This window comes from Leuciscus leuciscus (assembly GCF_965113295.1).
Source record: "Leuciscus leuciscus genome assembly, chromosome: 12".
NCBI lineage: Eukaryota > Metazoa > Chordata > Actinopteri > Cypriniformes > Leuciscidae > Leuciscus > Leuciscus leuciscus.
This window is the reverse complement of record NC_138736.1, coordinates 7,371,931-7,384,670: the sequence shown is the minus strand read 5'-3', so window position 1 is coordinate 7,384,670 and position 12,740 is coordinate 7,371,931. Positions and strand designations below refer to the sequence as shown.

Sequence of the window (12,740 nt, the reverse complement as noted above, 5' to 3'; positions counted from 1 at the left end):
GAGGAACACTGCAGCTGAACTTGAACTTTAGTCAAGAATGTCAGAGGTTTTGGGTTCTAATCCACATGCGTAGTTTTTTTTAAACCGATAATGCTCATCAGTGGTTGTATATCAAGCAGGGACACTTTGTGTGCATTATATGTTGTGATTTCACCAGAACGAATAGATATGAGGCGCCGTCTAGGGCTTAAATCGAACTTCATTCACGCACACATAAAACGCTTGCATACACATATACTAAGTAGTCACACATACATGTATACTGCTGAATGCTCCAACTATATGAAATGCACAACGTCACATCTAAAGTCGCTCACGCACACACACACAAACCGCGCACATACTCATCTGAGACGCGATCACACACACACATAAACTCGCGCACATACTCATCTGAGACGCGAGCACACACACACACACACACACACACACATAAACTCGCGCACATACTCATCTGAGACGCGAGCACACACACACACACAAACTCGCACACACACACACACACACACACACACACACACACACACACAAACTCGCGCACATACTCATCTGAGACGCGAGCACGCACACACAAACTCTCCAAGCACATAACGTTACTCATATAGACGGCGCCTCATAAATAGATCGATCTCTGCAACGTATTGAAGCACGCGTCCGAGACGAGTGCGGTGTGCGTGAGCCACAAGAGAAAAGAATTTTCAGCCCTAGATCGTCTCTTATTTAACAAACGAACCAAATGAATGCTCTGCTGGTTAACTGGATATGTTTTGTTATTAGATCATTCGTGCCGCGAGATGTTTTATAGGGGGCGGTGAAAAAAGTCAGGCACCGAAATCAGGCACCGAAAGTTTCGTTCTTATTCGGTCTGGTTACTACCGTTTACGTCGGAACCGGTTCCCTATTGGAACCGGGTTTCGGTACCCAACCCTAGTTACATATAGATGAAACAAGAGAAAAACAGACATACATTTATTTCTATGCCAAGAACAGCATCAAACAGAAATGCAAAAATAATTCCCAAATGCTCCAGCCAGCTTTCATTGTCACAAACCCATTGTTTATCTATCTATAAATTACAGAAACGTCTGTCTGTCTGTGTGTGTGTATGTCTGTTAACCACATATCTCTCGAACCGTTAGTCCGATGGATTTCAAACTTGACAGGTGTCTCGCTACGGTCACGAGTAAGTGCAGCGCCAAGTTTGACGTTGTTTGGATGAGAAATGCTAAAGATATTGTTAAATATATCATTTTTTAAAGGTCAGACTGATCTCATGAAATGGCGTATGTATGACACGCCAATTCGTATTTCCATTTTTGGCGTGTTATCAACACGCATAATTGATTTTCAGCGTGTTTATCAACGCCGGTGACTTAACGTTACATTACTGTATATATAAATATATATGACCTACCCCAACCGCGTCCCTAAACCTACCCGTCACTGGGGTTAATACCATTTATGAGTGTTCCCCTACCATCCTAGGAAAAAAAATATTGCTCCCCAGATGTAGATATACATTTTGCTCAGTTTCGCTCGGACATTTAACGGCGTACACATACACGCGGAATCACTCTGACGTTTAACGGCGTAGACATACACGCGGAAGATGACGGTTCGTTTCGGCGTGGACATACACGCGGATAGCTCAAAATGCGTATAAATAACACGCCACTTGACTTGAAAGTGGCGTGTATGTTTACGCAAAGTCATGATGTCATGTTGCAGAGGTTGTGGTTTAAAAATAAACATTCTGACATTAGAGGGTTGTATCGGTCAAAGAAGCCCCAAGAAGGTTGTGGTTTAAAAATAAACATAGTTTGGTTCCTTCTGAATATTATAGTTTGGTTCCAGAATGTGATAAATCCATTTTGATTAATTTGAGTAAAAATGTGTTTTCTTTACCAAGAAAGTGGCAAGATGAAAAACACTATTTTCTGTTTAAAACTTTCACATAGTATCTTTAGGTTATAATATCATATAAAATTCAAATCCAGATTTGGATTTTCAAAGATCTATTATAAAAACGGATTATTTTCCCCAAAAAATGCAATAAATTCATGACACTTTTTTTTCAAAATGCTATCATATTGAAACTGTTGAAATCAGCCATCACTAAGAAATATCTCCTGAACTTTTTTGACGGCGATCAGCTCACAAAAACTGAATTTGCACGGGCACTTTGCACTGCTCCCTGAATCGACGCGTTTATTCATTTGTGGATGTTAACAGAATCTGTAAGTCAGCTATGCTGTTTACTTCTGAATATTATATTTCATTCTGGTGCGCTTAAAGTTATCGCTACTGTGTAACGATAGCCTATGCTATTCACCAACTGAACATATCCTATTCAATGTGTTCACAGTCTCTTTCACGGGCATCATTTGTAGTAGCCTATTCACAAGCTTCCTCAAGCATAGCGTTTTCTCGGAGTTCACTGTGTGCTTTCTACCATGCACAAATATGTGTGTAATTGTAACAATGAGCACTCAAACACACCAAACCAACAATTACTAAAAACACACTCAAAAACTGATTTTGCACGGGCATTTTGCACTAGCACTTAGAAGGTTGTGGTATTCATAAACACTCAGTCAGCTACACTGTTTACTTCTGAATATTATAGTTTATTCACAGCCATCATTTGTAGTAACCTAGCCTGCTCCCTGAATTCAATGCGTTCACAGTCTCTTTCACGGGCACCAAACCAACAATTACTAAAAACACACACAAAAACTGATTTTGCACGGGCATTTTGCACTAGTTGAATGAATTGCATTTGTTTAGGCTAATAAACACTTTAGTTTAATAGAGGTTACGTACTAAAGAAATATTTTGAGAACCAATGTTTCACTGTAAAATATTTAATTGCATTTAATTTTCAAATTTATTTAATAGTGTAAGCAACCACCCAGAACACCTTTGCAACTTTATGGCACTACCCTGGCAAACACTTAACACATCTTTAGAAAATAACTTTCTCAAGTTTTGATGGTCTAGTTTCATATTATCACTAAATAATTTGGTGTATCTTTGAAATGTGGTTGAATTTCATTGTTCTGCTTTATTTGCAGAAATTGAACTCTCCTGCAGTTCTGAAAGCTCCCAAAGAGAGAAAGCCAAGCAAGAAAGAGGGTGGATCACCAGGGAAGTCGTCAAACCTCCCAGCTATGCTCTACAGGTCAGCTTGCAGCCAATAAAGGGTGCCAACAGGTCATTTATGACACCTGGGCAGTGCTATTGTAATATCATTTTTAAACGTTGACCTAAGAGTTCATAAAATATTATGCACTGAAAGAGAGAAAAAGTGTGAAAAGATATCTTGGCTTAAAAAGTAAATGCTTTAATGTGTCTGTGTGCTGTAAATAAGAAACTGTTTCGTGTTCTGCATGTGCAGCTGTGGGATCTGTAAGAAAAACCAAGACCAGCATCTTTTACTGCTATGTGACACCTGTAAGCTGCATTACCATCTGGGCTGTCTGGACCCACCTCTCACACGCATGCCGAAGAAGACCAAAAACAGCTACTGGTGAGAACAGGACTGGGAGAGGGAATTTAAATATGGTTGCATTTCTTCTGGAAGTGCTTACATCTCTTGTAACTCAAGAGCAGGGTTTCTAATAATTAATAATGGCTAATAATTATAAAACTGTTAAAACTTTAAAATAAGAAAAAATAAAACAATCAAAATAAAATACTTACTAAAAAAGATATTTAGAAAATATTGAATTATTTACCTGTGACCATTAGCCAACATTTAAGTCAATTATTGAAATATTGACTTAAATCATAGGCCGTACTTCAAGCAAATATTTAAGGTCAAATGAGTTTACCTTAAAAACGACAGTTCACTTCTTCTTCTTTTTTATCTTGGGCTGTCAATTGATTAAAAATTTATCAAATTACATGATTAATTAATATATGGGTCTGAGAGCAAGATTAATTGCAGAGGATTTTTATTACATTTTTGTTATAATTAATCACTAAATTAACATGTTACGGTAAGTTGACAGCCCTATTTTTTTTTTTTTTTTTGTCTATAGCAAAATAAAAAATGCAGTTTCAAATTCTAAGAGTGTTTTTCCACTTGTAGTGTTTCATAAAGTCCCTCCATGTTTATTTTCATAAGGTTATACTAACTGTCACTTTCAAAATTTATGTGGAGCTCCACAGTTGCGTGCGTGAGCGTTTCTGTGTTTTGTTTATTTGTCAAGCTGAGCCCAATGCTTTCGCTGCTGATTCGAGTAATTCATTTAATCCATGAATAAGAAAGCGTGATGTCGTTCCGGTCTGCTGGGTGGAAATTAGAAAGCATTCGAAAGATAAAATTGTGTAGGGGGCCAAGTCGTACCTAATTACTGGCAACTGCCTGCCCCTGAGACAGTAATACTGTATAATCAAAAAGCTTTTCCCGCACTAAAGAATTTGACTATTCCTTCAATTTTATATATTGTTTGTGCGGGATACTTAACATCCCTTTTGTTTGAATGAATATGACACGTCTGCTTCCAATGGAAAAACATGGGCAAGGACCTTGAAAGCCACTCTCTCATCTCAAAGATTTCTCCATACTGAGAAATCAATAAGGTCAAATGAAAGCAAAAGAATACCTGACTCCTCTCTCTCTCTCTCTCGTTCTGTCTCTCGCTCATCCTTTTCCAGGCAGTGCTCTGAGTGCGACCAGGCCAGCAGTGATGAGGCTGACATCGCCATGGAGACGCTGCCGGATGGAACCAAAAGGTCCAGGAGGCAGATCAAGGGACCAATCAAATTTATCCCTCAAGAAATGAGCCCAGAGCCCAAGAAGCTTCAAGTGAGAGGGACTGTGAGTTTCAGCATATCATGAGCATCATCATATCACTGATGATGAATGTGTGTTAAAAAGCCAATCCTTGAAATTGTGGTGCCAAATCTGGATGGGTTTCGCAGATTTCCACTATTTCCACCTAAAGAAAAAGTTGATTCTCTAACCACAGACTACTAATGCTTCACAATATTAGTTACGTTTTCAATGTCTGAAAACATGGCCCAGTTCTGAGAGAGACTCACAAATCCCTTAGAAAATTTTGCTGTAAAATGGGAATTACTTGGCTCAAGGGACTACTACTACTGTTTACTAGATCATTTTAAGCTTTGTCTAGCTCTTCCTGATTGGTGGTTTGACTCTAGCTGTTGTTTTAGGTGGAAGAGTCATTCATTGACTTGAAATTGATTCTTTGCTCCTCATGTAAAACAGATAATTGACCTGTTCTTTAGTCTCTTGAGCTTTCACAGAGGTTATTGGTGTAAGTCACTGCTAGCCTTGTTGATTACTATATCATATTGAATTTGTTTTATAAAATCACCTTGAAACTGATACAGGCATAATTAAGCCATCAGTAATAAACCCTTTGGGACTGCTCCTTTGCATTTCAGTTTTATTTGAACATTAGCATTTAGAATTGTTACTAATACTTGATGAGCTGCCTTGCTGCCTACCCCCTACAAAAGCAGCAGCCTTCAAAGATAGCATCCTAACCTCAGAAGTGACTGATTTGGACACAAATAGTGCTACGTCTTGACTGACTGATTGTAGTACAGTTTGATATTAGCATGTTGCTAAGCTAACAGCACAACATCGAAGACTATATACATACCAAGACTGTTCAAACGTATTACTATGAATGAGAGAAAACACAATATGGTCCTGGAGCTTAAGCTTGCATGCTTGACTGTCAAGAACCTATGATTGTTATTCTTCCATGTTGCGCATCAAGCAAGTACAGTTGAGCTTCCATTTACCATATTTGAGCGATCTGTGTATGTTTCGCTGACCTGTTTATATGTGAATAAAAGCCTAAATTACATCTGCTCATCATATAAAGGGATCATGTCTCTTCAGAAAATTTGTATTAAACCACTCGATTCATATGGATTTATTTCACAATTTCGTTACGAATATTTTGAACCATCAATCAAAGTTTTGGGTGAATAGACTTCTCTATTCACAGAAATCTCTCATTTAATCAGTCTATTTCATTTAAAATATCTTAGTGTTTTGGAGATGAACGAAAATCTTACGGGGTTTGGAACGACATGAGAGTGAGTAATTGATGATTTTCTAGAACTAACCCTTTAACCCTTTAAGATGTGGTCACATTTACAGTTGTTTGTCGAAATCTAGTCATTTCAATAAGAATGCGACTAGGAATGTAGCGTGAGAGCGAAACATTTACCCACCCAGATTTCATTATGAGTTCAAGTTGGTCTTCTGGATTCGCCACTTTGAATAACAGAAAGCTGTTTGGTTTGAAAGGGATTTCACAGTGAGCTGTGCCTCACACAACACTACACTATTGACAATAAACAATGGACTTTTTTTGCCAAATGTGTAGCTTGCCCATGATTCCTTAAAATGCTGCCTTTGTAGGCAGCTCACTATGTTTTGGAACGGAGCGATTATTTTATTGTCTATTGAATGATCAGGCTTGTGCACACACTACTTCTAGCTGTAGAAGCTGAGCAATGCTTTGAAGTGTGAGGGTAGGTGTGTGTGTGCTTTCTCAGACTTGAGATAGGGCTTGTCTTTCAGGCTCTCCATGGCTTCCACTTATCACTGTCCAGCATTCTCTGATCCTGCGATAGTGCTCCGGCAGCCCGGCTCCCTTAAGGATGACAAAAGATATCCATCGGAGAAACAACAAGCTCTCCAGCCCTCCTTCATTTTGTCTTTTTCAACCTTTTGTTTTAAAGATTAGTCAATAAACCTCTCCCTGCCAGCTTTTAAATCGAATTAGAAAGTAAAGCGCAATTTTAGATGGCTTCTGCAGCACTGCAGCCGCTCGCCTTGGCTGATGGCTGTCAAAGTAGCTCACATGAAGGAAAAAGGAATGACTTCCGGACGTTGTTTTTGTTTGCTGTATTCACGTGTGTGAGTGTGTGCTTGCGTATGCCAGGCAGGGTTAATGCGTTTTCCCTTTAGTCTCTGAGACGCGTGCCCAGAAGTGAGGCAAAGGCTTCAGTGGAGAGCAGCTGGATTAAAAGGCTTTTATTTTTCTCTCTCTTCTGTAGCTCCGGCTAAACTCCACCAGAGAAAGATGCTTCATTGCAGAATTTATCTTCACTTGCACTCCAGAGTGTGGCAGCAGCTGAAAGGAGTCCTGCTTTGCATTTTTAATGCCCTTAACCAGCCGGTGTGGTGGTGGCAAGCCTTTGTAAAGCTGTGTTCTGATTTATCACGGCTAGCTAATCAACCCCCCCGCCATTCCTTCCGTTCGGGAGTCAGTGGTGGTCGGCTTCGCTAATATGCCACACTTCTCCAGGGCCATTGAACACCGGCCCTCCTGCACAACTGAAATGGCTCTCATGACTGGTGCACACAGATTTTGCCCACAGACTCTTTATTGGACTAGAAAAGATTTTTGCATTATTTGATAGACTGGGGGAATTGGAAATGTTGCTATAATTAGTGGAGTTTGATAAAGCAAGGGTCACTTTTCATCCACATTTTCTAAAGAGACACGATCAATTTATATGATGAACAGATTGAATTTAGGCTTTTATTCACATATAAAAGTAGAGGACATTCATCAACTCACACATTAGTTGTGGTAAACGGAAGCTCATACATGTTTGCTTGAAGTGCAAGAACCAATAAGGTTCATGCTCTTGTTATGCAGCACGTTTGAGCTTCCACAAGAACCAATGAGGTTTTGACTTACTTTAATGGAGGGTTTGTGCGATACCTAGCGACCAGAATATCATAGACTTGGCCTATTAACTAACCACTTAGCAACCATCCAGAACACCCTAGAAACCACATTGCAATGCCCTGGCAACCACCCACAACAAGAAGCATTGAGTTTTATGGGACAGGCACCACTGCAATGAAATCTAGTGCAATTATTTATAAAAAAATGTATTTATTCTATTTTAATTTGATAATTTATTCATTATTTTTGCGACCAGATAGTCCTATAGTTTTGTGAACTTTGTAGCAAACAATTTTTTCTGATCAAACACATTTTTGATTATTAGTTAACATGTTTGTCCTGGATTGTAAGCCATTAGTCTTCTTTGAATTACCGCAGTAGGCTACTCTTTGTTACGGTGCCTTTGTATGCACCAGTAGTTTTTCCAATCTTGTGAAAATTGATTCAATGTTTTTTTTAAAAGATGCATCATTGTAAGGTGTTTAATTAGAAAGTACTTTCTTTTTTCACAGAGTCATCTTGACTCTTCTAAGGTGTAGATTTTTGTTTACGTCTGCCCATCACAATGTCTACAATACTTTAGCGTTACGTAGAGGCTCTCGGCGCAGAGGACCACTGATCTAGCCTTTTATAGATTACCTTAATCGAGTCTGCCGTAATGAAGGAATAATGAAATAAATGAGTGCCTTTGTTTGGTGCCACCATCGAGGGAGAAATGGCAGAGGCATTTAAGTGCCAATTGGCAGTGTGGAAGCAGTTAGCATTTATAATGATAAGTGTTCCATCTGCTGTGTGGTGGCAAGCCAAAGGCGACAGATGGAATTGTTTTCACAATCTGTTTAAATATGTTGTCGTTTTTTCTTCCCTTTTTAAAAAGCCCCAGCTTGGCACACTCGTACGCCCGTTCGCATTAAGGTGGAGATGTTTGATTTGATTCGTGCAGTGCTGCTGTTGTTTTTCTCATGTTTATCAGCCTCCGATTGAGATGAAGAGTTGATCCAACGATGGTAGACAAGAAAAACCTGAGTGCAAAAAGTGTCTCTAGGCGAACAGAAGAGCACACTGTGGAGAATGACTTTGGATACTCCATCTTGGTTCATGGCACACACAAAAATCCAATTTAAACAGCAAGGGTTGACCCAATTGCGGAATGGCCTTGTATCTGGATAGAGAGGGGCATCGGTTAGGGCTGTGGTCTGGGCTCTAAACAAAGGGATTGAATCTCTCTGTCACACAAGGGGGAGTCGGACTGAATGAGAGATTTGGATTAGAGAGGAGCACCACTGTTTGACATCTGTAGAAGCTACAGTGAGCCGCGAGTCACCAGCTGCTCTGCGTGAGCTGTTTACTCATGGAGAGCGTTAAACTTTGTTCTGTTCAGCTTACTGCCACATGGCTTGAACAACACATTACAATCCAACTGAGCGGCTTTTCAAATCTCATTTTACTTTAATACTTTTTACTCCTTTTTTTTTTTTTCTTTTTTATTTGTGGTAATGAAGCCCTGAAGTGCAAAGTTAAGGAAAGCTTATTTCAGCTTATGTTTCTGTTTTGCTACCTGCATCAAAATATGCCTCCTCCCTGGTATATAGTAGCAAAAAACAGTACATGAAATTAGTAGCATGTCCGAATTCGTAGAATTAACAAAACAACAAAGACCGATCCATTCGGTTGTAGTAAATGCTACACGATGGCAAGTGGAAATATTGGTTTTTATTCAGCCATGTGTTTTTGAACCAGAAACTAATTCAGAAGAAGAGGAAGAGCAAATTATACAGGCATGCCCAGTTCTACGGGGGTGCTTGAGGGTTTTAAGAATCCACAAACGAAAGCAAGAGCACCCTCAGTTGATACTGTAATAATATTATAGTGACGAAACCTATTGGGTAAACGGTCCAGTGAAATGTCAAATGTTTCTATTTTCAACATGTTTTTGTAGTGGTGAGCAATGTAGCCAATCACAGACATGTTTGTTGATCTCTTGAACGCAGAGATTATAAGAGATTCGTTGTGTAGTGTAGACAACTTTAATTTCCTATTATCACTGTAAAGCCGCTTTGGAACAATCTACATTGTTAAAAGCGCTATATAAATGAAGATGACTTGATTATAATGCAACTTTGTGAGATCGCGAACTGAGATGATGACAGCTTTTTAGTGATTGTAAAGGGAACTGTCTTTGCGCGCTTTCTTGGCTAAATAAAATCCATTCAGATTTTGAATTAAAGTTGACACATCGGTAATTGATATGATTACCCCTTGGCTTGACTACATTATCAAACAGCTAATAATGTGTTGCAAATGTTACAAACCATGTTCCCGTTCGCCATCTCAGAGTCAGACTGTCGCCTTCTAAAATTAGCATCCCTAAAAAGAATGAAAAAGCCCCACCACTAGCCTTGACTGGATTGGTTTCATATTTGTGATGGTAGGAGTTAGGGGCCGTTTCAAACTGCGTTTTTGACACTGTCTTTGATACAATGCAGTTTTTAAGTAGGAAATACTCAGCAATGGTGTTGACTGATGAATTTGCACATAGTTTGTCTTAAAACATATTAAAAGCACCTCATAGACGTATAAACAACATTAAAATCTTGATTTTCACCACAGGGAGTCTTTAATATAATATATTTTGAATAATATATACTTCTTTCATCGCAGTTTGATAAGATGTATTGCTATTTCAGTTTTATTTCGATTAACTGCACAGCCTCATTTATTCATTTGTTTGCATTTTAATTATTTATGGAGTGGTGCAGGTATGATTTGTAGGCCATCCGACAGTTAGCATCACACTGGTTCCCTCGACAAAAACCAATGGATTTTTCCATAGGCTTTTGGATTATCGCAAAAAACAAGCTCTGGCATCAACAAAAGTTTATGAATCTTACACGTTTTGTCCAAGAAAAGATAATTTACACAGATGAACACAACTTTGATTAATTTTGAAGCCTAAATGCAGTCGCCAAAAGTAAAAAGCTAAAGGTAGGCTATAAACAAACTAAACCACGGTCCCAAGACTTCAACGTCACCACTTCAAAATGTCCCCGACATCCTCTGTAGTCCCATTTAGTGGGGTAATACTGATGTATTTTATGTCATAGAATAAAACGTGAAAGTATCTTGAGCTAGTGTTGACCACTGACCTTATTTCAGCCATTTAACCAAAAACCCATTGACTTCAGGACGATGGAAACGAAAGTGCTAAAATGCTAACTTGTTTCCGTTTTTTGGCCTACAAATTTACGTCATACCTGCACCACTCTATTAGGCAACACATTGTGGCTACAAAAAACTAAATGGTTCTCATTATAATTAGCGAAGCAGTCTATACTGTATGCTACGTGTATGGAAGTAAAATAATGTCAAATGTTTTTGAAATAAAAAGCCTGTTGAAAGATGCATGTAGGCTACACAGGAAAAATAACCGTGAAGGCACTGCATTTAACATAAAACAGCCGTCATAATAATCACAAATACACTTACACTGCTGTAAATGAGATTTATGAATGAATGACTTGCTCTTATTTTGCTGGTCTTCGTCAACAACAAGCGCTTTTGCACCATCTGATGGTGAGGTCGACTAACAGCAGATGGAGAGTATGCTCGGCAATCTACTGCTTTTCCTGCAGTTCTTGGACGTCAATGTTGAATTTACAGTCGAATTTGAACCACTGAATTTGTGGAAGCGAATTTGCAAAGCGAAATAAAATGGACCGAAAATTGCCTGTTGAATATTATAGGTTGTATTTTTAAACAGTTTGAACATTTTGGAAGTGAAATATGAAAGGTGAATATGGATTATTGAATTTTTAATAATGAAAAGGTGTTTGAAACGTTTTTAATTGAAATACTCACAGCTTAAATATTCAACCATGTTGAATTTCAGCCCATAAAAATGCAAGCCCTAAAAATACAGTGCATTAAAATGCAAGCATGGTTAATGTGATGCCTATTTTTTTTCAAGTAGTGCAATTCAACAGGCTTTTTATTTCAAAAACATTTGACAGTATTTTACTTCCATACGTGTCGCATTGCACTTTTAACGGATGGACTTCTTATTTCTATTTTTGAAGCACTGCACAGTTACTCCAGTAACAATGTTATTCTTTTAGAAAATAACTTGACTATTACATCAAAACTTACTTGCAATGTTTCTGACCTGCTTATTTAAATTCTAAATTGTCTTATAAATTCTACATTGTATAAGCTTTTTTCCACTACTCTAACATAGCCCGTATACAGCTAATGTAGTAGGAAACTATTTTTGAGCTTGAAGTTGATTGGTCTTTTCTGAACGTGAACAGTCTGAGTTGACGTCATGTCATCAGCTAAAATAACAAGTGGCATGGCATGATTTTTTTTTTTACCTTGTATACCTCAGGACTTTCATAATTTTTCATTAGTTTTCCTCCTGTGTGTGGTTTGATTCTCAGTGATATTTTAAGTGAAATAAATTTTGAATTCATTATTTTAAATACCCCATTCAGAGAGAATTCTTAATGCAAATCTTAATAATTAAATCCCTTGGTTCATTTTAATAGTCTTCAATCATTTTAAGTACAGTAATCTGCCACTTGAACTGTTACGTTGTTCTTTCGAAAAAGTTCAGTGTGCCGTATTATGACCAAAAATCATTTTCCCTTTGACCAGAGAACCAGAGGCCAGAAGAGGAAGAGAACGTCCATTTACGAGGAGGATAAGATCGAGGTGAGCTTTCCCTTCCTCACCCCGCACTCCTTTAAGACTGTCTATCTCCCCATCTACCTCTAATATTTAGAGAGCGTTATGAAGACAGCTTGTGTATGTTTACACAGCAATCTCAGCCCTCTCCACTCACCAGCTTCATTCAAACACACACGGCGGTTGCCTCTAATAGCTTGCGTTTCCATAGGAACCATCACCGCGGGAGCGCAGACAGAGGCATTCGAGTCTGCAGAAAAAGCCCAAAGCCGATGACACACGGACCGAGTGCACCACCTGCAAGAGCCCGGGCGACAATGAAAACCTAGTGAGGTGGGTAAGCTTGTGCGCTGCGCGTCTCTGAAG

General features: G+C 38.7%; 1 protein-coding gene across 5 annotated transcripts in view; it reads left to right on the top strand.

Moving 5' to 3' along the window:
- phf14 (PHD finger protein 14) overlaps nucleotides 1-12,740 on the top strand; it is an 85,768-nt gene that overhangs the window by 40,241 nt on the left and 32,787 nt on the right. For 3 of the 5 annotated variants that reach the window (XM_082187052.1, XM_082187050.1, XM_082187054.1), the window contains exons 12-16: nucleotides 3,075-3,181; nucleotides 3,398-3,529; nucleotides 4,663-4,825; nucleotides 12,345-12,401; nucleotides 12,586-12,707. In XM_082187052.1, coding sequence (XP_082043178.1) covers nucleotides 3,075-3,181; nucleotides 3,398-3,529; nucleotides 4,663-4,825; nucleotides 12,345-12,401; nucleotides 12,586-12,707 — 581 coding nt within the window. The remainder of the gene's footprint in view (nucleotides 1-3,074; nucleotides 3,182-3,397; nucleotides 3,530-4,662; nucleotides 4,826-12,344; nucleotides 12,402-12,585; nucleotides 12,708-12,740) is intronic. The other 2 variants (XM_082187053.1, XM_082187051.1) reach the window with 1 other exon arrangement.